At 34.7% G+C, this 23804-nt stretch overlaps 1 protein-coding gene and 1 non-coding gene across 2 annotated transcripts; one reads left to right on the top strand and one right to left on the bottom strand.

The window, feature by feature from the left end:
* Positions 1-319: 319 nt before the first annotated feature.
* Positions 320-1796, top strand: LOC18598328 ((21S)-21-acetoxyl-apo-melianone synthase SDR-like). Its single transcript, XM_088806720.1, has 2 exons — positions 320-463; positions 846-1796. The coding sequence occupies exons 1-2, from the start codon at positions 420-422 to the stop codon at positions 1627-1629; spliced, it is 828 nt and encodes a 275-aa protein (XP_088662846.1). The 5' UTR covers positions 320-419; the 3' UTR covers positions 1630-1796.
* Positions 1797-23414: 21618 nt separating this feature from the next.
* On the bottom strand, positions 23415-23520 carry LOC148762401 (small nucleolar RNA R71). The gene has a single exon (XR_016026836.1). It is a non-coding gene; the product is annotated as a small nucleolar RNA R71 (small nucleolar RNA).
* Between the last annotated feature and the right edge of the window lie 284 nt (positions 23521-23804).

A 23804-nucleotide genomic window follows, 5' to 3' on the forward strand; every position in this document is an offset into this window, starting at 1 on the left:
CGAACCCCACTGCAAATGCAAACGACTGACATTAGCATTAATTTATTTATGATGATGATCCTTAAGATTAAAATTTCAGTTTTCAATAATATTGAAAAGGTTAGGGTATAACTAACTTCAAATTAGTTACCAAATGATGAAGGCAAGTTGTTGCATCTAATCTTTTTAGGGACAGATACAACGGTGGCTATGTTGAACAAATTTCAAACTTTGAAAATTCCACAGATGCATGCATTTTGACTTATAGGATTAAATATTTTAGACCTTATATCCATATAATATCTTTCACGTCTTTTCCCATTAACATATATATAAACCCCTTCACCGCTAAGGCACAAGTCGGGCCCATGTTTCATATTCTCCTCTTGTCTCCTTGCTGAATTTCGCATTTCTAAGCAAAAAAAAAAAAAAAAACCAAAATGACTTCTCCTGGAATTTCCGCTTTGGCATCACCCGGTGGAAGGTAATTATCAATACTCTCTCTGTTTGTTACTTTCAAACTCAAAACGTTACGCCGATGAACTTATTTATGTAGTCATTTTCTATTCAAAAGCAAAAATCGTCTTCTGTTAAAAAGAATTTTACCATTTTCCAACTCTGAAATGGTATCATCGTCAAAATTTTTGGACGAAAAAATTAGTATTTGAGAAATTATCAGCATGTCCATCGGTTCAATTTAATTTATTATATTTGTACAAAATTTCGACATTTACAGTGAATTCATAACCTTGCATGAATGATTAATATCTATCAAGTTAATTACCAATAGATCATTTGGGGTCTACTATCTCTGTTTTCAATGATATGTTGTAACATCTCGGTTCTCTCTTGTCAAAACTTTCAAGGTTACAAGGCAAAGTGGCAGTCATAACCGGTGGCGCTAGCGGCATTGGAGCTAGCACAGCTCGACTTTTCCATGAAAATGGTGCCAAGGTTGTAATTGCCGATATCCAAGATAGCCTAGGACAAGCCCTTGCCGACGAGCTTGGTGAAAATGCTTCCTACATCCACTGTGACGTTTCAAATGAAGATGATATTAGCAACCTCGTTGACACCGCCATCGTCAAACATGGAAAGCTCGATATAATGTACAACAATGCAGGCGTTTTGGATCGTCCGTTCAGCAGCATCTTGGAAACTACAAAATGGGACTTGGATCTCGTTGTTGGTGTAAACTTAGCGGGAGCTTTTCTAGGAGCCAAACATGCTGCCAGAGTCATGATCCCTCAGCGAAAAGGTTGCATACTTTTCACTGCTAGCGCTACAACAGCAATTGCAGGGATGGCAAGCTATGCTTATACAGCATCAAAATATGGAATAGTGGGTCTAGCTAAGAACTTGGCAGCTGAGCTAGGCCAATACGGTATAAGGGTAAATTGTGTGTCGCCTTTTATTGTTGCGACTCCCATGTCTGCACCTACCGAAGGTGACATTCCAAAAGTAGAAGCAATTTCCAGTGCAACGGGAAATCTCAAAGGGGAATTGTTGAAGGCAGAGGGAGTGGCACAAGCTGTGCTTTTTTTGGCTAGCGATGATGCAAATTATGCGAGCGGGCTCAACGTAGTGCTCGATGGAGGGTTCAGCATCGTTAATCCTACCATGATGAAGGCTTTTAAACTTGTTCCATAAAATGAAAAATCTGGATGTGGAGGGTGCTTTTTTTCCTGTCTCATACGGTTAAAATTTTAGTCCTGTTGAATATCCTTGCTACTTTATTTACATGGCACGCGAAAATTAGAGTGTGTAAAATATTTAAATTAAAGTATTTCAATAATGTTATTTGTAATATATAAAAATGTCATCGTTGGAACACTTTTTGGTTGATGAAAATAGACAATTTTACTCATATATTTCCAAATTGCCATTTTAAATTTCTTTCTTCAATTTAATAAACTTTATCCAAATTTTAAATAACAATTCAAATGACTTTCTTTAAAAAAATTTTAAATTCTAATACTAATGTTGAATAATTTATATATTAATATCACAAAATTTCAATTATTTATATTTCAAACTTTACACTTTAGCAGTTGTATTTATATATAATTATTATTTAAAAATAAATAAAAAATTGAGTATTCATGTGTGGCGCACATATCAACAAATACCAGCATACATAAAACTAAAAATGTTGAAAAAAAAATTTGATTGATGAAAATGATCATATTTATTCATTATATTTCTAAATTGCAAATTTAAATATTCTTTTATTATTGTTGTTGTCATTTGTGTTCGCAAATAATTAGTTGTTTTATTACTTTTAAATAATAATTATATATAATTATAAATGTTTCTAAATGTAAAGTTTGACGTTTAAATCATTAAAATTTTATAAAATTAATCTATAAATTTTAAAAAATACTTTTTAATGGAAGTTATCTAAGGCAATTAGAATTTTCATTCAATGATTAGATAAATCTTATGAATATTTATAAGAAAAATATTATTAATGAAAGTCATTTAATGCAATTAGAATTCTAATTTGTAAATTGATAAATCAGTTTTTAGAGAATAAAATTTATATTCGAATCATCTGAGGAAAGCAGATCCCCAACATGTCATACATCAGAATTTCACTAGCTCCAATAGGTGGAGAATGAAAAACCAAACAGACTTCCTCTAACTCAATGCCCTTACTAGCCATGAAATTTGCTAACCTGTTGCCTTTTCTATAAAAATGGCAAATCTTAACCTCCCATTGACGAGTAAGTAAACTATGTATTACACTAATCAAATCGGAGTTAGAGGACGGATGGAAATTGTATGAAGTTATGGCCCGAGACACAAGTTGAATATCCACTTGAATAATAATTTTATGAAAGCCTAGCTCCCATGCCAAATTTAGTCCCTTATAAACTCCCATAGCTCAGCTTGATATGCTGTACAAACACCTAAGGGAGTAGCATAACCACCATGCCATTCACCCTATGAGTCTTGTAAGACAGCACTAGCAGTAGCTTGACCAATAGAACATCTATATGCACCATCAGAATTCAGTGTAATCCAACCTTCTGGAAAGGAAGACTATCCAATAAGCACTTCGTCTCGTCTAAAGATAATTGAACTAGTACCACCCTAAGATATTAATGAGGAATGATGTATATTCATAGAGAAGCTATTTAACAGGTTCATGTGTCCCTCTATAGATAAAACTGTATTTAAAAACAAAGCATTCCTCCATTTCCATAAAAACTAGCGGACAACTCCAAAAAAAAAAGTTTCAAGGAATATTGTTAACCCGTTAACTTCCTGCTACTCAAATTGAATCATCCAATCAAAAGTATTAGGTATAAAGATCTGACCAAATTCACTCTGAGACAACACTCTAAGCCAAACCAGTTTTGCTATAGGGTAACTACGCAAAACATGCAAAACCGATTCTTCTTCAACTCAACATTGAGGGCAAGTCATCACACTCACCATATGTTTTCGAGCCTTTTACTTGTTAGTCAGCAAACATTCTTGTAAACATTGAAGGAGGAATGTCCTATTTCTCTAAGGGTCGTTCCACTGCCATGCCAATTTCCATAACCCACTATTTATCCGCCCATCAAGAGGTAAAACTCCTCTTAACATCTCATATGCAGACGCTACCATGAATTTCCTAGAAGGAGACATAGCCCAATACATTCATCTGGCCTCATCAAAGAAATAGGTGGAAGAGAGTTCAATAATAAATCCAATTCCCTTGTAGGCAATAATCTTGTTAATTGACTCAAATCTCATTTTCCATGTAACACCCCGTGCCCTCGTATAGAAGTCAATAAGACCTTATCGACAAGACGAAGGGTTAATTAACGTAAATTTAAGTGCCAAAGAGTGGTGACAGGTGAGAGGAATATTTTGAGAAAAAAAATTCTACACGTGAGAAAATAATAATATAATAATAATATTTTATCAAGGATGAATTGACAAGTTAAAAGGTGATTTGGAAACGAGAATTTTGGCACCCGAGGAGACAAGTGGAGAATTTTGAAATAAAATATATTTTATTAATAAAATAATATTAAAATATTAATAATTTATCTATTGTTGAAATTAGTCATGAAGGAGGACTATATGACTAGCCTAAGTGGGGGAGAAGAAGTAAGAAAGAATTTTAAAGAAAAACGATATTAATGGGGCCCGCGTGTCTTTATTAAATGAAGTGAGAGTGGGTAAGTATATATTTAAATATTGTGGTGACACCTTGATGAGGTGCAAATTTTATATTTTATTTGAGCAAGTGTAAAGGAAGGAAAATAGAAGGAAATTGGAATTAAAGAAATGTTGGGAGGACTAAATTGTAAAGGATGAAAAGTTGGAAGGTCAAATGGTAAATAAGAAAAAGTTTGAGGACTTGTGTGTAATTTCAACATTTGAAGTTGAAAAGGAAATTAACTAATCAAGGAAACTTAGATTATGAGGGATAAAGAGATGTGTATGTGAATTCACTATTACAAGCAAATTATAGCATGCAAAAAGGAGAGACTTAGTGGGAAACATGTGGGACCCCCACCATGTGAAGTAAAAGGAATAACAAGACTAAGTTTATTTTCATGTAATGATATTGGTGCATTACGTGGCCAAATGAGGAAAGAAAAATGTGGGATGCATGTGACTTGAATGGTTTGTTAGGTGACCAAATAAAATACAAAATAAAGGTTATGCATGAAATGTGATTAGAGAAATAAGGTGATGCATGAAATGTGATTAGAGAAATGAGGTGATGCATGAAATGAAATGCAAATGTAATAAACCAAAAAGAATACCATGTGAATCATTACATGGGTAAGGTAATTTAACCAAAGGATAAAGGAATGGATAAGGAAACCTTGCATGCACAAGCCATCAATGGAAAATGACGTTAATAACAAAGTAAGGAATTGAATAGGAATTGAATGGCATAACGTGTAAAGAGAAAAAAAAATAGAACAAGGAAGTGACCTTGGGCAATCCACCCATGTATAAGAAAAATGGAAAAATGAAAGCCATTTCAAGGCTTTTGCCTTGAGAGATCCTCCCATAACAAAGTGAAAAAAGAAAGGAAGGAAAGGAGGTCGAAAAAAAGAAAGAAAGGAAGAAAGGAGAAAGAAGAAAAAGAGAAAGGAAGGTTCGGCTTTGGAGGAACTAGAGAAAAATGGAGAGGTTTTCCTCCCACATGCCACTTTTGGAGCATAAAGAAGACATTGGTGGTTCGGTTTAGTAATTCTAAGGTAAGAAAGACAAAAATTATCATTTTTGTTTGAATGCATGCCTTTTGAACCGATTGTAATGTGAGATTTTGCTTGTGGTAGCATGTCACGACCCAAATTCCGGGCCATCACCGGTGCATGGGCCAAATGGACGTAGTCCACTAAGCCCAAGCAAGCCTATCAATCTGACATGTTCATCATTCCATCATAAACTGCTAAGTCACATTTCATAACTTAGAATCAAAATAATATTAAACATTGCCATCTCATAGTGGCATACCAATCAAGTGTACATTGTCTACAACATGTATCTTAATAATTTACATCAAGTTTGTCTATACATCTCAAAAAGAAGACTCGATTTCCAACGGAGGGACTCGAACGAATGTACAACTACTGAATGCCGAGACACCTACCAAAAAATGGATACAAGTCTACAAGGACACCTCGTCCTAATTACCGGCTACCTCGTGATCTAAAAACATGAAGTTGAAAACGGTGAGTATAAACCCAGTGAGTGAACAAGAAGGGAACAAGCATACTATAAGGAATCTTTAACAAAATCTTTATGCATTAATTTTTTCAAAACAATGCAATTTATTTGAGTTCTTATTAAATCCCTCATGTAAACCCCACATGAGAAAAATCACTTATTGAAAAGAGTCCATGCTCGACAAAGGTTTCGGAGAGTGAAAACTTTAATAGCATTCATGCGAATCAAGTCAAATAAATGACGAATCCTCGCTGTAGCAGAAAGGCATTCTCGCTGCAGCGACACTTGACTTAAATTATCATCTAGCCAAGGGTTTCTTAACTGGTCGAGGGTTTCTCACCAAACCTCCTCATTTTAAACTTAATTCATTTATTCCTTAATATTATAAGTCCATGCTTAACTATGGTACCAAAGAAATGGAAAATAGGGTAGCAACCGAGCCAAATGAGGAGAAAAAGAGAAAGTTTTTCGCTGCAGCGAAATTCTGGGTTTCAAAACAGAAAGTTTCTCGTTGCAACGAGATGCTACAGTAACAATCTTGCTACAGCGAGATTCCCGGCTAGCACCAACCCTCCAAACCTGAGAGTTTCTTGTTGCAACGATAATGAATCTCGCTGCAGCTAGAATCAGAACATCATGAAAAATGTTTTTTTTCCCTTAAATCAAAGCCACCCTGCTAAAATAACATAAGCAACATGTAGCACATACAAACTCCCAAATTTCAACAATTTAAATGCTCACATTTTTGCATTTACAACCATATACCATATATGTGTATATATATATATATATAGCAATCATCATGTACACCCTCCCTTCATCATCATCTCATATGCAAAGGCTTTTGTGCACTCCCACTCGCACATAGCCAAGTTAGCAACGGTTTATGTGCACTCCCACTCGCACATAGTTGGGTCAGCAACGGCTTATGTGCACTCCTACTCACACATAGTCGGGTCCATATCAACATACAAAGAAGTACCTAATGCATATCATGCATATTATCATATTTTGATAACACATAATCCATTGTATATCACATTTTCACAATATAAAATCACTTCACCAAAGGCTTGTTCCCAAGGTACATTTTCAAAGACAAGTTAAATAAAATCATTCACATTTCCCAAAACAAGTTTGAAATGCAAGTCCACTCACTGATTTATTGTTGAGCCTTTAGTTGACTTTAATTCTCTTAATGATCCAATTGGGGTGATGGGGCTTCGTTATAACCTAAAATTACATTAGCATCAGCAAGAGGTCAATTCATATACTATAAACCCTAAAAGCTATCTCTTAGCTAGCTTTCAATTGCCATGTTAAACGGCTATCTATGTTCACTATCTTAATCACTATAAAATGAATGAACATCCTCAACAATAAAACAGCTCATAATCTCAATTACTAGCCATTATCCACAGCTAAAAATCAAGCTTAGTTCATCACTCACCCTAGGGTTTTTTTGTAGTTGAATTCTTTTCCAATAGCTTCCAAACAAATGGTGTAATTCTCTCTTTCTCTCTCTAGAACGCTCAACTAGTGAGAGAAAGTATGGAAATAAGATTTATCAAGGGTTTTGAAGTGAAAGAGTGAAAGAATACAAGGATTCTAGTCAAAAGGGTACAACGGTATGAAAACTAGAGCTAGAGAGAGAAAATTATGCAAGCTCCATATCAAGCTTCCATGGAGGATGGAAGCAACGTAAGATGGGAAGAGGAGAAGAGAAGAAGCTGCTAGAAATTCAAAAAGCTGCTGGAAGGAGAAGATATTTATAGCCCAAGCTTATCCACTCTCATTAAATTACCAAAATTCCCCTCCACAATATTAGTTTATTCTCCTCCAATCTTTTATGCAATCTTTTTGCTTTTTTGACACTAGGACAAGGTCCATAATGGTCTAAAAATGCTCGGGTTTGGGAAAACTCAAAATTCTAACCCGAGGTGAAAAATAACCATTTTGCCCTTATCGTGAAAAGAATCAAATTTTTTGTTTCCTTGTTATTTTACCCCTAATTTCATCATTCATTTATGCCTTAGGCCTACTTAGGCCATAATATTGTTTGAAATCTTACTTTTATGAGCTTACTAAAGAAATGACGAAATTACCCCTGATCAGGGATATCGCGTATTTTACTAACTATGATTCTATAAAGGTCAAGGTCTCACATAGCAAGAATCTTCAAGGATTTAAGAATCGGATGCATGCATGTAGGTGGATCTTAGAATGCATGGTGATTTTAAGCTAGATAAGCAATGGGTAAGTGTTTTAGTCTTGAAATCACAAGTAGACAAGAGAAATGATATGTGTATTAATTGTCTATGCTTGTGGCAGTAATGGTGACTGAGGATGCAAGGAAATGGTGAACTATATGTGGAATTCAAGCTAAAACTGAGAGGTAAGTATGCAATGTGTCTACATTGTGTTGTGTTGGCTTTGGTTGGTTGAAAGTATGTGGATTGTATGTTAAATGATTGTGAATAATGTTGATGAAAACTATGAAATTAGGTTAAGGATTTATTAATTGATGTGCTGCCCGTATTTGAGTATAATGAAATGTATTGGGTTTGAATGGTTGCTAGGAAGTGTATAAGTAAGGAAAGTGTGCTGTGGTGGCATGTCGGAGGAGGTAACAGATGACGGGCAAGTAGAATTAGCTAGATACGCACCGAAATCGATAGCAACATAGTGTCTCGCTATTATGAGGTGAGTAGGGGGTGTTTATTTCAAAAGATCTATACTATATATATTGTTTATTAAAGAATGATGTTTCATATACTACTATTTGATTATGAATTATTCAATGTCATTGTGGAAAGTATGAGTTGTTAAAAAAAGATAGGTGGTTTTAAATATCTATTTGTGAAAGGTTTATAAAATGTTATTATGGAAAGCATGAGCCAGTAGAAATGCTAGGCAATTATGGATGTTATGACTTTTGAAATTGTTTTGAAAGTACATATATAAGCTATATATGTAAAGAGTTTTAAAAATTAGGAAACAAGCTTTTAACACAGTTTACGTCAAAATGTGCCTTATTGTTTGTGTGATGTGCATTCATGAATAAATTACATGTTCACCATGCTTATTTGATATTTAAAGCTCATGCAAAGGTTTTTACATTATAAAGTCTTACAAAAAAGGGTTTTATCATGTCATTATGATCAGTATTTTTGAAATCAATTCAAAATAAGCTTTGGAAAAGCCAATTTGCTTTTAAAGGGATTTGTCAAACAGGGAGATTCAAGATTAGGCCGGATGTCACATAGGAAAAATGTGACCCTTGTGCACAAGTGAGCTCTAGCTAGAGAACCTTTGGGTCACCGACGGGCTGTTAGATGTGGATGGGGCCACGGTCTATGATATATATACGTGGCAAGGCCATGGGTTGATATATGTGGCTAGGCCACAAGTTGATATACATAATTGCGACCACATGATTTCTCCAATGTCGGCCAACATCGTCAAGACTGCCATGGCTGTGGGAATCCAGTGGAGCGGGGCTCCCGGATTGTTATTATGTGGAAGTGGGTCCACGAGTTGATTATTTACGATTACCACACGAGAGTGATATCTCTTTGGGTTTTCAAACACGAATTCTTTCGCATGGTGAGAAATACAAGTTTTTCTGCAGCTCCCTTATTTATATGATGATTTGTGTTTAATACCTTGAGGATGAGATGGTTAATGAGCTTGTGAATAAGCTTGACAATGTTTGATTTCATGGGAGCGTGTGTGATTATATTGATTTGATTTCAATAAGATGTTAAATGATTTTGATGGTAGAAATCTTTTACTTACATTGGTTTTAATATATTACTTGAAATGATTATTTTGCATAAGAACTTTTGGGTTTAAAAGTAAGGCACAAATACCCCATTTGATTTTAAATTGTTTATACATATTCATATGTTTTTAATATTCAAATTATCTATCCTTGGCTTATTTCCCATCTACGCCCTGCTCAAGGAGCCGATAATCATTGAGTCTGTGAGACTCACCCCCCTTATCTCCCCTTTGCATATAGTGATTGGCTTAGCGTGCAATCGACACTTGTGATCCATTATAGATAGGAAAAGGCTTCTCATAGCATTTTATTCCGAATCGCTCTTGTCACAACCCAATTTCTGGGCCATGACTAGGGCATGGGTTAAATGGGCACAGCCCACCAAACCCAAGCAAGCCTCTTATGCAACTTGTTCATCATTCCATCAGACAATTTCTAAAGTTACATTTCTTAATTATCAACTATAAGTATTTTAGTAATGTGCTATGACAACCAAATACTTGCATTTGTATTAACCCAAAATGATGTCAACTATTGCCAACTCATAATGGCAACATTAATTAGAATGCACACACACTGTTTGTATCACGTATCTTAGTGATTTACATCACGTGTTCATTTACACAAGCGAAAGACTCTCGACTTCCAGCGGACTGACCTTAGGTGAAGATGCAGCTATTAAATCCCGCGGTATATACCAAAAGGGTGAATATACATGGACCCTTCACTCTAGGTTCCAACTATCTTCGGATCTGAAAAACATGAAGTTGAAAAAGGGTGAGTATAAACTCAGTAAGAGAACATAAGAAGGGAACCAGCATTAATAGGGAAGTTTTAGAAAATATGATGCACTTACGTTGAAAACACTGCAATTTAGCTCAATTTCTTATTAAAACCCCTTAATTCAACTCTTGATCATTTAGTGCCTTAGCATTGGAAAAATCCATGATCAATAAAAAAGTTAAAGAGTGAAAGTACAGTAGAGTTCAAACAAGGCAAGCATAGCAGAACGAATCTCGATGCAGCGAAAAGGCATTCTCGCTGCAACGAACTTCAAGGCAAAATTTTGAACCAACAACCCGAGAGTTTCTCACTGCAGCGAAAATGCATTTTCGCTGCAGTGAAAATCCGAGCAGTATTTTTTACCCAACCACTCGAGAGTTTCTCGCTGCAGCGAGAATGCATTTTGGTTGCAGTAAAAACCTGAGCCATGAAATTCCCCAGCACCTAAAAGTTTCTCGCTGCAGCGAGAATGAATTTTGCTGCAACTAGAAATAGGGCAATTAAGTTAGAAGAAATTTTGTCACAATAAAAATCCAGTTTTGCTACAATGCAATTCAATTTAGAAGCATTTAACAATTTCAACATTCACTATTCAATGTAAATACATATTAATTCCAAACCTCTTTATATAGCAAATATATATATACATATATAAACACAAATACCACCACTGCCTCACCCAGCTCATGTGCACTCCCACACTGCACACAGCTGAAGTCATCGTGTGCACCCCCACATCACGCACAACTAATGCCATCGTGTGCTTCCCCACATCGCACACAGCTAATGCCATTGTGAGCTCCCCCACATCATGCACATGCACGGTTATAATTATTACACAATATTGACTATCCATACACAACATATATATATCCACATAATATAAGAGCACAAGGATTCATCATATTACACATTCACAAGATACAACGTTTCATCAAGGGCTTGTTCCCATGCAATTTTAAAGAAAAACCAATAAAATATTTCAAGTGGTTCAATAAAGCACATAATCATTTATTCCAAAACATTTTTAATGCAAGTTCACTCACATGTCATTGTTAATGCTTGTGGTTCGACTCCAACTTTGACAAATGCTCTGTGTGAAGGTGTGAGGCCTCGTTGGAACCTATCAGACATAATAGCATCACAAAAAACTCAATTCACATAACTATAAATTCTAAAGGCTATCTCCTAAATCATGTTCTACTAGTTATTCCTAGCTAGCTTCCAATTACCATTAAGTGGCTATTTATTTTCACTATTATAGTCACACCAAAGGTGAATAAACAACCTCAACTACAAAACACTCACAAATCTAGCCACTAGCCATTCTCAACAACTCAAAAATCAACTCAATTTCATTACTCACCTTAGTAGATTTGTAATTGAATTCCTTTTCAAAATTTCTCAAGCTATTGTAGAAAGTCTCTCCTTCTCTCTTTAAAACACCTAGCTAGTGAGAGAAAGTGTTAAGGTAAGACTTTGAGGGTTTTAAGGTGGAAGAGTAAAAGAGCAAAAAGGACTTTGTGAAAAGGTGCACAAAAGCATGAAAATTGGGGTTTAACTTGAGAAAGTCGTGGAAGTTTTTAAGGAGGCTTCCATGGAAGATAAAGAACATGGAATGGAGAGAAGAGATGGGAAGAAGAAGAAGTTGCTAGAAATTTTTTATATTTATTCTATAGTTGACTAAAGTTCTTTTTATTTACAAAAATGCCATTCAATAGTTGACTTTGCCTTCTTCTTCCACTTGGTTCAAACTTTTTACTTTTTTGACACTAAAAAAAGGTCCATAATAGATTAGAGGTACTCGGGTTCATGAAACTTAAAATTTTAGACTTGAGACCCAAAATGACCATTTTGCCCCTACCATGGAAATTATCGTTATTTATATTTTCTTCACTTATTTAATTATTGTGTGCATCACTTATTTATTCCTTAGGCCCACTTAGGCCTTAATAATATCAGAAAACTCACTACTAAGAGCTCACCAAGGAAAATGACAACATTACCCCAAGTCCGTGTTATCGCATTTACTTGTAGTTATGTATCTATGAAGGTCAAGGTTTCAACTCTGCTGCTAAAGGTCAACTCATTTGTAATGTATTTATTTTTTGTAAATAGACACTAGTCTCAATGTGATTGTACAGTTAGAGATTATACATTTGGATGTAGTTTTACAATTATGTGGAATAATGGTTGAACAATTTATAATGACGTTTGTTCAAATTACGTTACAAAGAGTTGTACGGTTCAAAGGAATTAGTTAAGTTTGTGGAATGAATATAGGGTAATAATAAGAGTTTCAATTAAGGGTGGTTCGGGACTTAGCGGGTTTTCCCACAAGTCTTAGACATTAGTAACAATCGGGAAGAGGGTCGTTACAAACTCCATTCTGCAGCACAAATTCCTTGACACAACTGTTGTCCACTAAGTCTATTCCCATCAAATTGGCCACCTCTTTTAAGGGACATTCTCCAAGACAAACATCATGGTAGAACCTTACCAAGCATCCATCCCCAACTGACCAATATATATGGGTTTTGAAAGTCTGTTAATAGATAACCAAAAAGAAGAGGCCTCAACTCGACTTACACAACTTGGTATGAAACTTGAGTACAAGTTATACTTAGCTCTCAAAAATTTCACCCATAAAGCCTCCAGTTTAGTAACCAAGTACTAGCAAATTTTATGTATGAATGCATCATTCATTGTTCATAAACACCTAATGCCTAAACCTCCTTCATTCTTAGGCTTGTATGCATCTTTCCAACTCATTAAATGCACCTTCCTATTATTAGAATCCCCTTCCCATAAAAATCTTCAAGATAAAGCTTCAATTCTCTTACACATTTCCACATGAATGGACACTGTTTGCATTGAATAATAAGGGATGTTGGCCAACACAACTTTAAATAATGTGAGTCTTCTTGCAAAGGCCAAACTTGAAGCCTTCTAAGAACTTAAGCGACTTTGGACTTTCTTTTCCACATAGTGGAAAGAACTACCCCCTTGTGTCTATGCAATAAGGAACTCCTAGGTATTTTCCAAGATATGTTGAATAAGAAAGTCTTGAGATTGATTCTAATTAATTAACAAGGTCACTAGATACATTATTTAAGCAATAAAATGAAGACTTTGCAATACTTATTTTCTCACCATAACAAGCACAAAAGTCATCCACGATTCCTTTATTCACCTCCATTTGAGCACTAAAAGCCTTCGTAAATAGAATGAAATCATCTACGAAGAAAAGATGTGTGAGAGGAGGTCCACATTTGCCCAAGTTAATAGGCTTCCATATCCCATTCTCCACTACTACACAAATACTTTATACAAGTCTTTCTATACATAACACAAAAATATAAGGTGACAATGCGTCACCCTGTCACACACTTTTAGATGGAGAAAAGCTATCCAAGAGAGTCCCATTCCATAAAATTTAGGAACTATAGCAATTCCAACTATGTATAATTATGTCAATCAAAGGTTTAGGAATATATGCTTCTATCAAGGTATCAAGCATAAACTCCCAACAAAGATGGTCATAAGCCTTCTTAAGATCAATCTTTACCATCATCCAATCTAAGTTCCCTTGCTTTTTACGGAATGAATGAACCACCTTCTACATAATAATTATATTATCAGTGATGTGTCTTCTAAGGATGAAGCTAGATTGTGTATCTACCACAAAGTGACTCATGTAAGGTTTCAACCCATTTGTAATTACTTTCATCAGAATTTTAAAAACCACTAGGAGTAAGCTAACCAGCCAAAAATGAGAAAAAGTTTTTAAAGCATTATTCTTTGGTATCAAAGTAATTACAAATCTGTATAACTCAACATCAACATCTGCCCCTTCAAAGACTCTGCGTACATAATTAATAACAAACTTTTCAATTATGTTCCACTGAGATTGAAAGAACAAAGTAGGAAAATTGTCTATCCTTGGAGCCTTGAGTGGTTTCATCTCCAACAAAGCCTCATGGACCTCCTTATCCTCTATTGACTTAATTAAACTATCCAGTACCATCTGATCAAGAGTAAGAAAGGAATCTCTGATAGAAAATCTATGAGACCCTAACTTCTATAGGCTTGTAACTAAGCATAGATGTAATAATACTTGCTAAGGGTAGTTTCGTCATTTTCTCTAATAAGCTCCCAAAAGAAAGTTTTATGATATTTTAAGGTTTAAATAGGCATAAGATTGCATAAATGACATGTAATGATGAAAACACAAAGAAAACTAGAAATGACAATAATTTTCACAGTAGGGGCAAAATGGTCATTTTTCACCTTGAGTTAAAATTTTAAGTTTTCATGAACCCGAGCATGTCTAGACCATTATGGATATTGTTCTAGTGTCAAAGGAGTAAAAAGATTGCACAAAGGGTTGCATGAGAACAAGCTAACTGGTAAAGGGCATTTTCGTAATTTTAAGGGAATGGATAAGTTTGGCCTATAAATACTTTCTTCTAGCAGCTTCTTCTCCCATTTTCCAGCAGCTTGTCTTCTTCTTCTTCTTCTCTCTCACATTTCTTCAAAACCTCCATGCAAGCTTGATATTTAGCTTGCATGATTTTCTCTCTCTAGCCCTAAATTTCATACTTTTGTGCCCTTTTCACTAAAACCCTAGTATTCTTTCATTCTCTCACTTCAAAACCCTTGGTAAATCTTATTTTCATACTTTCTCTCACTAGTTGGGCATTTTAGAGAGAGAAAAAGAGAATTACATCATTTGGTTTGGAAGCTTTTGGAAGAGAATTCAACTACAAAGGAACCCTATGGTGAGTAATAAACTAAGTTTGATTTTCAGCTGTAAATAATGGTTAGTAATTTAGATTAAGAGTTGTTTTATTCATGAGTATGGTCATTACATTTTAGTGATTAAGATAGTGAACATAGATACCCATTTAATGTGGCAATTGAAAACTAGCTAAGAGATAGCTTTTAGGGTTCATAGTGTGTAAATTGGCCTATTGCTTATGCTAATGTGATCCTAGGTTCTAAGGAAGCCCCATCATCTCATTTGGACAATTTGGAGTCATCTAAAGCCTCTACAATCAATCGGTGAGTGGACTTGCATTTAAAACTTGTTTGGGGAATATGAATGATTTTATCCAACTTGTTCTTAACATGAATCTTGGGAACAAGCCTTTGGTAAAGTGATTTTATATTGTGAAATTGTGATATACAATGGATTATGTGTTATCAAAATATGATAATATGCATGATATGCATTGGGTGCTTATTTGTATATTGATGTGGACCCGGCTATGTGAGAGTAAGAGTGAACATAAGCCGTTACTAACCCGGCTATGTGCGAGTGGGAGTGCGCATAAGCCATTGCAAATGAGATGATGATGATGGGAGGGTGTATATGATGATTGATATATATATTTATATATATATATATATATACATATATGGTATATGGTTGTAAATGCAAAAATGTGAACATTTGATTTGTTGCAATTTGGGAGTTTGCATGTGATATATGTTGCTTTTGTTATTTAGCAGGATGGTTTTGTTTTAAGGGAAAAAGGAGATTTTTTTCTTGATGTTCTGATTCTCGCTGCAGCAAAAAACTCTCAGGTTTTGGAAGAGTAGACTGGCCAGAAACTCGCTACAGTGAGAAAGCATTTTTGCTGCAGCAAGAATGACACTGTAGCTTCTCGTTGCAACGAAATTCATTCTCGCTGCAGCGAGAAACTTTTTGTTTCTGGGTCACAATTTTGCTGTAGCGAAAAGCTTTCTGTTTTATGACCAAAATCTGGCAGCAAAACACCTTCTATTTTGTCTTCTATCTTGTCCAATTGCTGCCCTTTTTTCACTTCTTTGCTACCATATCCGAGCATGGTCTTCCAACATTAAGGACTAAATGAGTTAAGTTTAAAATGAGGAGGTTTAGTGAGAAACCCTTGGCCAGTTGAGAAACACTCGTTCAACTAATAACTTAATCCCAACGCTGCAACGAAGATTTGTTGTCGTATTTGACTTGCTTGTGTATCATTGAAGCTTTTATTCTTCAAATGGTTTGTTATGTATGGTTTATGATTTTCAAATGATTAATCATTTAAAGACTTGATGAGGGGTTTTTTTTTATATAAATGGAACTAAATTGTATTGTTTTGAAACAAGTGCATCATGATTTTAAATTCTCCCTTGTTGTTGCTTGTTCCCTTTCTTGTTCACTCACTGGGTTTATACTCACCGTTTTCAACTTCATGTTTTTAGATCACGAGGCAGCCGATAACTAGGACGAGGTGTCCTTGTAGACTTGTATCCATCTTTTGGTAGGTGTCTCGACATTCAGTAGCTGTACATTCGTCCGAGTCCCTTCGCTGGAAATCGAGTCTTCTTTTTTAGATATATAGACAAACTTGATGTAAATTATTAAGATACATGTTGTAGACAATGTATGTATATTTTAAATGAGTAATGCCAATACGAGTTGGCAATGTCTATTACTATTTTTCTTTAAAGTTATAATTTGTGACTTAGCAATATTTGATGGAATGATGAGTAGGATAAATAGATATGCTTGCTTGGGCTTAATGGACTATGTCTATTGGGCCTTTGCGCCGGTCATGGCCTGAAATTTGGGTCATGACAAAATCTCGAGAGTACATTCTATTTTGAAGAATATAATTCTCTAAAAAAGCTTATGACTAGTAATTTTAAAACCATTTGATTATGACATCACTCACAGTCATTAGATCGAAAATGATCAATTTTTGCTTTGTGTCTTCAACGAGTCGCTCTAATATGGAAAAAATAAGTATTATAACGTCACGACCCAAATTTCGGGCCATGACCGGTACAAGGGTCCAATGGACGTAATCCTCTAAACCCAAGCAAGCCTATTATTTATCTTACTTATAATTCCATCTAATATCACTAAGTCATATTTCATAACTTTGAATCAAAATAGTGATATACATTGCCAACTCGTACTGGCATTACTCCTTAAATATTTACATATAATGCCTACAACATGTATTCTAATAATTTACATTAAGTTTGTCTATATAAAACAAAATAACACTCGACTTCCAACGGAGTGACTCGGATGAATATACAGCTACCGAATACTGAGACACCTACCAAAAGATGGACACAGGTCTAGAGGACATCTCGTCCTAGTTACTGGCTGCCTCGTGATCTGAAAACATGAATTTGAAAATGGTGAGTATAAACCCAATGAGTGAACAAGGAAGGGAACAAGCAACAACAACAAGGGAGAATTTAAAATCATGATGCACTTGTTTCAAAACAATGCAATTTAGTTCCATTCATAGTAAAAACCCCTCATTTTAAACTTAACTCATTTTGTCCTAAATGTTGGAAGTCCATGCTCAGATATGGTAGCAAAGAAGTGAAAAATAGGGCAGCAATTGGACAAGATAGGAGACAAAACAGAAAGTTTTTTGCTGCAACGAGAATGAATTTCGCTGCAGTGAAATTGTTACCTAAAAACAGAAAGTTTTTTCACTGCAGCGAGAATGAATTTCCCTGCAGTGAGTTTTTGGCCAATCTACCCCTCCAAACCTGAGAGTTTCTCGCTGCAGCGAGCATGAATTTCGCTGTAGTGAAAACAGAGCAACAAGAGAAACATTTTCCCTCACTCAACAAAAAGCCATCCTGCTAAACTAACAAAATCAACATAAAACTCATGAAAATTCTCAAAGTACAATGTGTCAAATTTCACATATATGTCAATCATATATCACATTCATGAGTTTTCATTTCATAAATCTAAATATGCATAATTACATAGACAAACATCAATATCATCATAATCACTCCCGGCTCATGTACATCCCCCCACATCGTACACATAGCCGGCACCATCACGTGCATCCCCCACATCGTGCACAATCCGTGCCATCGTGTACATCCCCCCACATCGTGCATACGGGCACTATCATCATTTATCTCTCACGCCACCATCATCACCGGCATGTGCATTCCCCACATCATGTACACACACGGCTATAGTCATTATACACAATATCATTCATCATGCACAACACACACACATATATATATATATATCATCATAATACAATAGTGCATGAATCCATAGCAATCACATATTACAACATAAAACCATTTTTCAAAAGCTTGTTCCCAAGGCACTTATTTTCATGAAAAACTTGATAATTCATTCAAATGGGTGGCAATTACATTATATTTCCCAAAACAAGTTTTGAAGGCAGTCCACTCACAGGTGTCGAAAATTCGGATTTCGGGGGCACTCAGACTAATAGTCCTAAAGCGCAATTCCTTTTTCTTGAAATAAAAACAATCCCCCATTGATATTCAGCCCTCATGGTTCGACCAACAAGGAACCCTAGAGAAATTGAATATTTCTTTTGTGTTTTTGTTCATAACCATGCTTAACTATCCCTAAACACTAACATAGTCTAAAATCAAATTATTCCAACAACAATTCCTCTTCCATACCCATTTTTCAGAATTGAATTCATCATGATAACTCAATATTCAACCACGAAAATCAAGAACAAAAGCATGGCTATAGGTATCAAGGAGAATTAAAGAAATTCTAACTTACCTAGCTTGTTTCCTTGATTTCTTCACTTTTTCTTTGAATTTCCACCTAGGTTTTCTTGTTTTTTTCCTTTGTTCTTTCTTTGTTCTTATTGCTGGTTGCCTAGGCCGAATATGGTGAGAGAATTGGGGATTTAATGGGCTGATTTCTGTAGAAAATAATAAAATAATCAAGCATGACACGTGTCAGATGCTTATTGGCTCAATTTTTTTAACTTTTTGACTTTTTCTTCTTAATTTTCACCACAAATATTCTGGTATTTATCCAATCCTACCACAATTAAAATCCCTTGGTCTTGACAAGTGCCGGGGCAAAAAATTTACCGATTTGCCCTTGAGGTAGAAAAATTACGATTTTACCCCTATACTTCGAAATGTACCGGAATCACGTTATTTCTACTTTTCAACCTCAAATAACACTAATATTGATCAATATTAACCAAATGGGGCCAAAAAATCATTTTATAAAAATTCTCATTTAGTCCTCTAGTGGCAAAATTACCATTTTGTTCTTGTGCTCCAAAAAAATCGAGAATCACAATTTTTCACTACTAAACATCATTTTATACTCCAATAATCATAATTATATTTCATATAATTATTCTTGGTCAAATGTGATCAAATCTTGGCTAAAAATCTTCATTTTATCATCAAATGGTAAAATGACTGTTTTGTCCCTAATCGGTCAATTTTCCTGATGGACTCCAAACTGGACCTTGAACTCCATATCATTATTCTAAGCCATTCTGTGGGTTTTAGAATTTTCAAATTTCACTTAGAATTTCTATTTGAACTAGTTCAAGGTTCGATTTAACTTAGTTGTACCATTCTGTACAATACCGTCTTTTAATCGAGCTTGACAGGGTCTCACATATAATCTCCAAATCGTAACCATTATGCCTTCAATTTCTACATCCAAAACATTTCCTCTTAATGTAGAATTGTTTCATACTCAAGCCACAAATAAAATCTGAGTTCCCTTAATCTTGGAGAAAGTCTAGATTTAAGAGCCCTATCAATGCCTCCAAGCCGAACCAAAAGTCTTCTCTTCCTAAAAAATATATTTCCAAATACTGCCTTATTCCACAGTTTCGCTTTACTAGCAAAATTTGATGGAGACTCATGCATACTTAAAAGATTCATCGCAGGATTGTTGCATAAGATTTTTAAAATCATTATGTGTTAACCAAGTAGCCTAGAATTGAAAGGTTGTATTACCATTTGAAGTACCTTTATTACATACCTTAATTAATAATGGCATGTGATCTAAGCCAATTCTTGGAAGATGTAGAACCATAGCTTCATGAAACATTAATCTCTAATCAACATTACAAATTGCCCTATCGAGTCTTTCGAAAACCAAACCTTTCTTCCAAGTGAAACGTGGTCCTTGAAACCCTAAATCTAACGAACCAAACTCAATGATAAAATTTTGAACAATGCAGATGGTCTACTACCAAATGGTGCACCACCCAACAGCTTATGAGAGAATTCAAAAGTATTGAAATCCCCCATTAATAGTAATGGTTTATCAATATATGCTATGAAAGTAGATAACTCCTCCCATATTCTACGTCTCACCATCGCATTTGGATGCCCATAAATTGCTAAGAAATTCCAAACTATACCAATAAGAAATTCAACTACAAAATTCAAGCACTAATAATAGTTGTGAACAACTGAGAATTGGATACCCACTTTCCATAACACCCAAATGCCACCCAAGAAACCCAAAGCTTTAGCCTGATGGGATCTGTCATAACCATATTCCCAATTATTAGATATTCTTGAATATTGCTAACTCGAGGTTCAACTAAAACAGTAATTAAAAACTCATACTGTAGTCCAAAATCTCTAAGAATTCTAACCAAGTTTCTTTTATTAGCACCATGGAAAATGCGAAACAAAGATTTGAAGATCTAATAGTAAAAAAAAAAGATAAAAAAGAGGTAGAGACTTACAAGGTGTCTCGTTCATTGTCAACCAACATAGAAGTCTCTTTATCACTTGTGACATTCAAACTCATCTCTACTAAAGTTTCCACTTGGTTTATTGTTTTATTCGCTTTCAAGTCTCCATCAATCAATAACTGAGATAAAGAAAAATTATTGTTAGTTAAAGTTTAATTTTATGTCGAGCCTTCTTCTTAAGTGGAACTAGAGCTACTTTAACCCCACTTTTCTTATTAGAAGGCTTTTCTTCCCTCCCATGGATAACAAGCCTTTTTTTTTTTCAATTCTTACAGTAAACGGTCTAGCCTTTGTAAGAGGTTTAGGGAGAGGAATAAGGTCATCAACCACTCTAACTGTAAAGTGCTTCAAGTTATCTAAAGTAACGGCTTATGGAGCAACTCTATCACATTGCATGACATTTAAGGGCTTCTCAGAATAATTTTCTATTTCTTTTCTAAAATTTCAATATGAAGCATTTTCACTATTCTTGACAATAGAGTAATTGATATCATTTGACCCCTTGATCTTCTCATAATTAGATATGTCATTCAATTCAACTACTTTTAACAACACATTATCTCTCCCAAAAACCTTTAAAACCCTACTCGACGGCTCCTTAGAATTGGTAGAATTATATCGTATTAATCATGGTATTAGGCTTTTTGATTTTTTGTGTTGGCTTAAGTGTAATTGCTTACCCTCTACTTGGATTAAAAACTCCTTTATGGTACACTTTTGACCATCCATCTCATCCTTATCAGTGGAGGGATCGACATCATGCATGTGGTTTCTCAAAATCAAGAATCGGGATCCATGTTGACATTGACGTTGTCTTCTATGATTAATATTCTACAAAGAGTCCTTTTTCATCTCTCAAGCTTAATTATTCCTACATGAAATAAACATTCATGGACTAAACGGGGATGTCTCGAGTTAAGAAGCTTCAACATTCTCTTCATCTTGTGTAGCACACACATTCACAACCACTATTTTATTGTAGGTATCCTTAGTATGTCCATAGATTCCACAAGAAAAACACACACGTGGGAGGCCTCATACTCCACTGCCTAAACTTTCCCATTAATGAAAAACTTGGGCAATAATGGATTGGAGAGATTCAATTCCACTATAATTCATGTAAAATTTCCTTTTTTATCATCATCAGTTTTATAATCTATTTTCAAATGACGTCCCAATAGAGATGCTATTTTCCTTAGCATCAATTTAGGGTAGAGGTGCAAAGGCATACTCGAAAACTGAACCCACGCTACCACCAGATAATTATATTTCATAGAGTTATTTTTTCACATTTTAAGAGTAAAAATTAGCTAAATGCTTGAGTTTAGATTTAAAATTTTAACTTTTTACTTATTTATTTCAAGTTTGGTTTAATGTTTTAAGTAGTTTGATTTTGGTCATTTTGGTTAAGTTTTAGGTTGATTGAGTTCATTTTCTTATGCGAGTAACGTGGTTTTGTTTGTTTTTGAAGGTGCATGATCGAAAGGCATCAAAATGGTAACCTAAATGAAACTAAAAAAATAGAGTTTAGTGTATGCCATGGATGGAATAACATATGTTCAAATTCAATTAGTTGATTGATTGATTTGTTTCGCATGTAAGAAAGGAATATACTTACCTATCATATGTAGCCCAATTAAAATTTAAGCTTAATGAGCCTTTCTTTAATTCAATTGACATAGAAATATAGTGAATTGGTTGAGAAAGATATTTTTATAAGAACATCGGAAGAGACTTTTGGATAAATTGAAACTTTAGGTTAACAACTCAGCCAATCTAGTAAGTTAGAGAGAGTGGAAGAGATTCAAATGAAGTGTTGAGGGGAGATTGTAATTCTAGGCTTTTCTTGATTGATTTCTTAAGTTTGAATTGCCATTTTGTTTACTAGTTTTAGTTTCTTTATATTATTCCTTAAATTTAAGCTGTATGTTTGGATAAGATTAAATTGTGTTAATTTTAGTACTTAGCAAAACTTTGGTAATAAATCCTTATGGGAACGATATTATACTATTCATTATATTACTTGTTGTGATACATGCATTTGCATGATAAATTCAGAAATAATTTTTTTGCGTCATTGTTGGGGATTATTTTACTATTTTTGTTAATATTCATACCAATCAATTTTAGTCTTCATTCAAACTTTCTTATTCTTTACTTTTAGGTAATCTTGGTATTTGTATGCAAAGAGTTAGAAATTTTGAAATTGTTCCTTTTGATTCAAAAATTAGGAAAACTTTTCGAAGACTTTAAAGGGAGAATTTAATAGCTTCAACACACAACTAGAAAATGGATGAAAAAGAAAAAAATCAAGTCTTTACGGGAATGTGTTGTTCCTCTTGTGCAAGGCCTTCACTCTAGCATCTAAAGACTAGCTATTCAAGCCAATAACTTCGAGATCAAGCCTATTATCATTCAGATGATTCAAATTTCAATGTAATTTGGTGGGTTACCGAGTGATGATCTGAATGCTCATATTGTGAATTTGTTGGGGATGCTATCAGATTAAGGCTTTTTCCTTTTTCACTGCAAGATAAGGTAAAGAATTGATTGGATTCACTCCCGGCTGGTTCTATCTCTACTTGGGATGATTTGGCCCATAAATTTTTAGCTAAGCAAATTTGCACTAGTTAAAACAAAGAAGATACAGAATGACATCATATCTTTTGTGCGATTTGATTCAGAATCACTATATGAAGCTTGGGAGAGATACAAGGATTTGTGTAAAAGATGCCTTCACCATGGGTTACCGAAATGGCTATAGGTGCAAACTTTTTATAATAGATTTTTAGGTCCAATCAGAACCACTATTGATGCTGCATCCAGTGGAGCACTGATGGGAAAATCTATTGATAAGGCATATTATTTGTTAGAGGAAATGACTTTTAATAGTTATCAATGGCCGTCTGAGAGATTGATGTCGAGGAAGGTTGTAGGTGTTCATGAGTTGGATGCAATTACTGCTTTAACTGCACAAGTAGCCGCTTTGTCTTAGAAATTTAACAATTTATGTATTCAGTCCATTCAAAGCC

Source organism: Theobroma cacao, chromosome 5 (genome assembly GCF_053813885.1).
Source record: "Theobroma cacao isolate CCN51 chromosome 5, ASM5381388v1, whole genome shotgun sequence".
NCBI classification, from domain to species: Eukaryota; Viridiplantae; Streptophyta; class Magnoliopsida; order Malvales; family Malvaceae; genus Theobroma; species Theobroma cacao.

Bases quoted from the DNA above. Each gene is read 5' to 3' on its own strand.
- LOC18598328 (XM_088806720.1), top strand. From the start codon at position 420: ATGACTTCTCCTGGAATTTCCGCTTTGGCATCACCCGGTGGAAG. The intron at 464-845 runs GTAATTATCAAT...AAAACTTTCAAG, and splicing joins TTGGCATCACCCGGTGGAAG to GTTACAAGGCAAAGTGGCAG.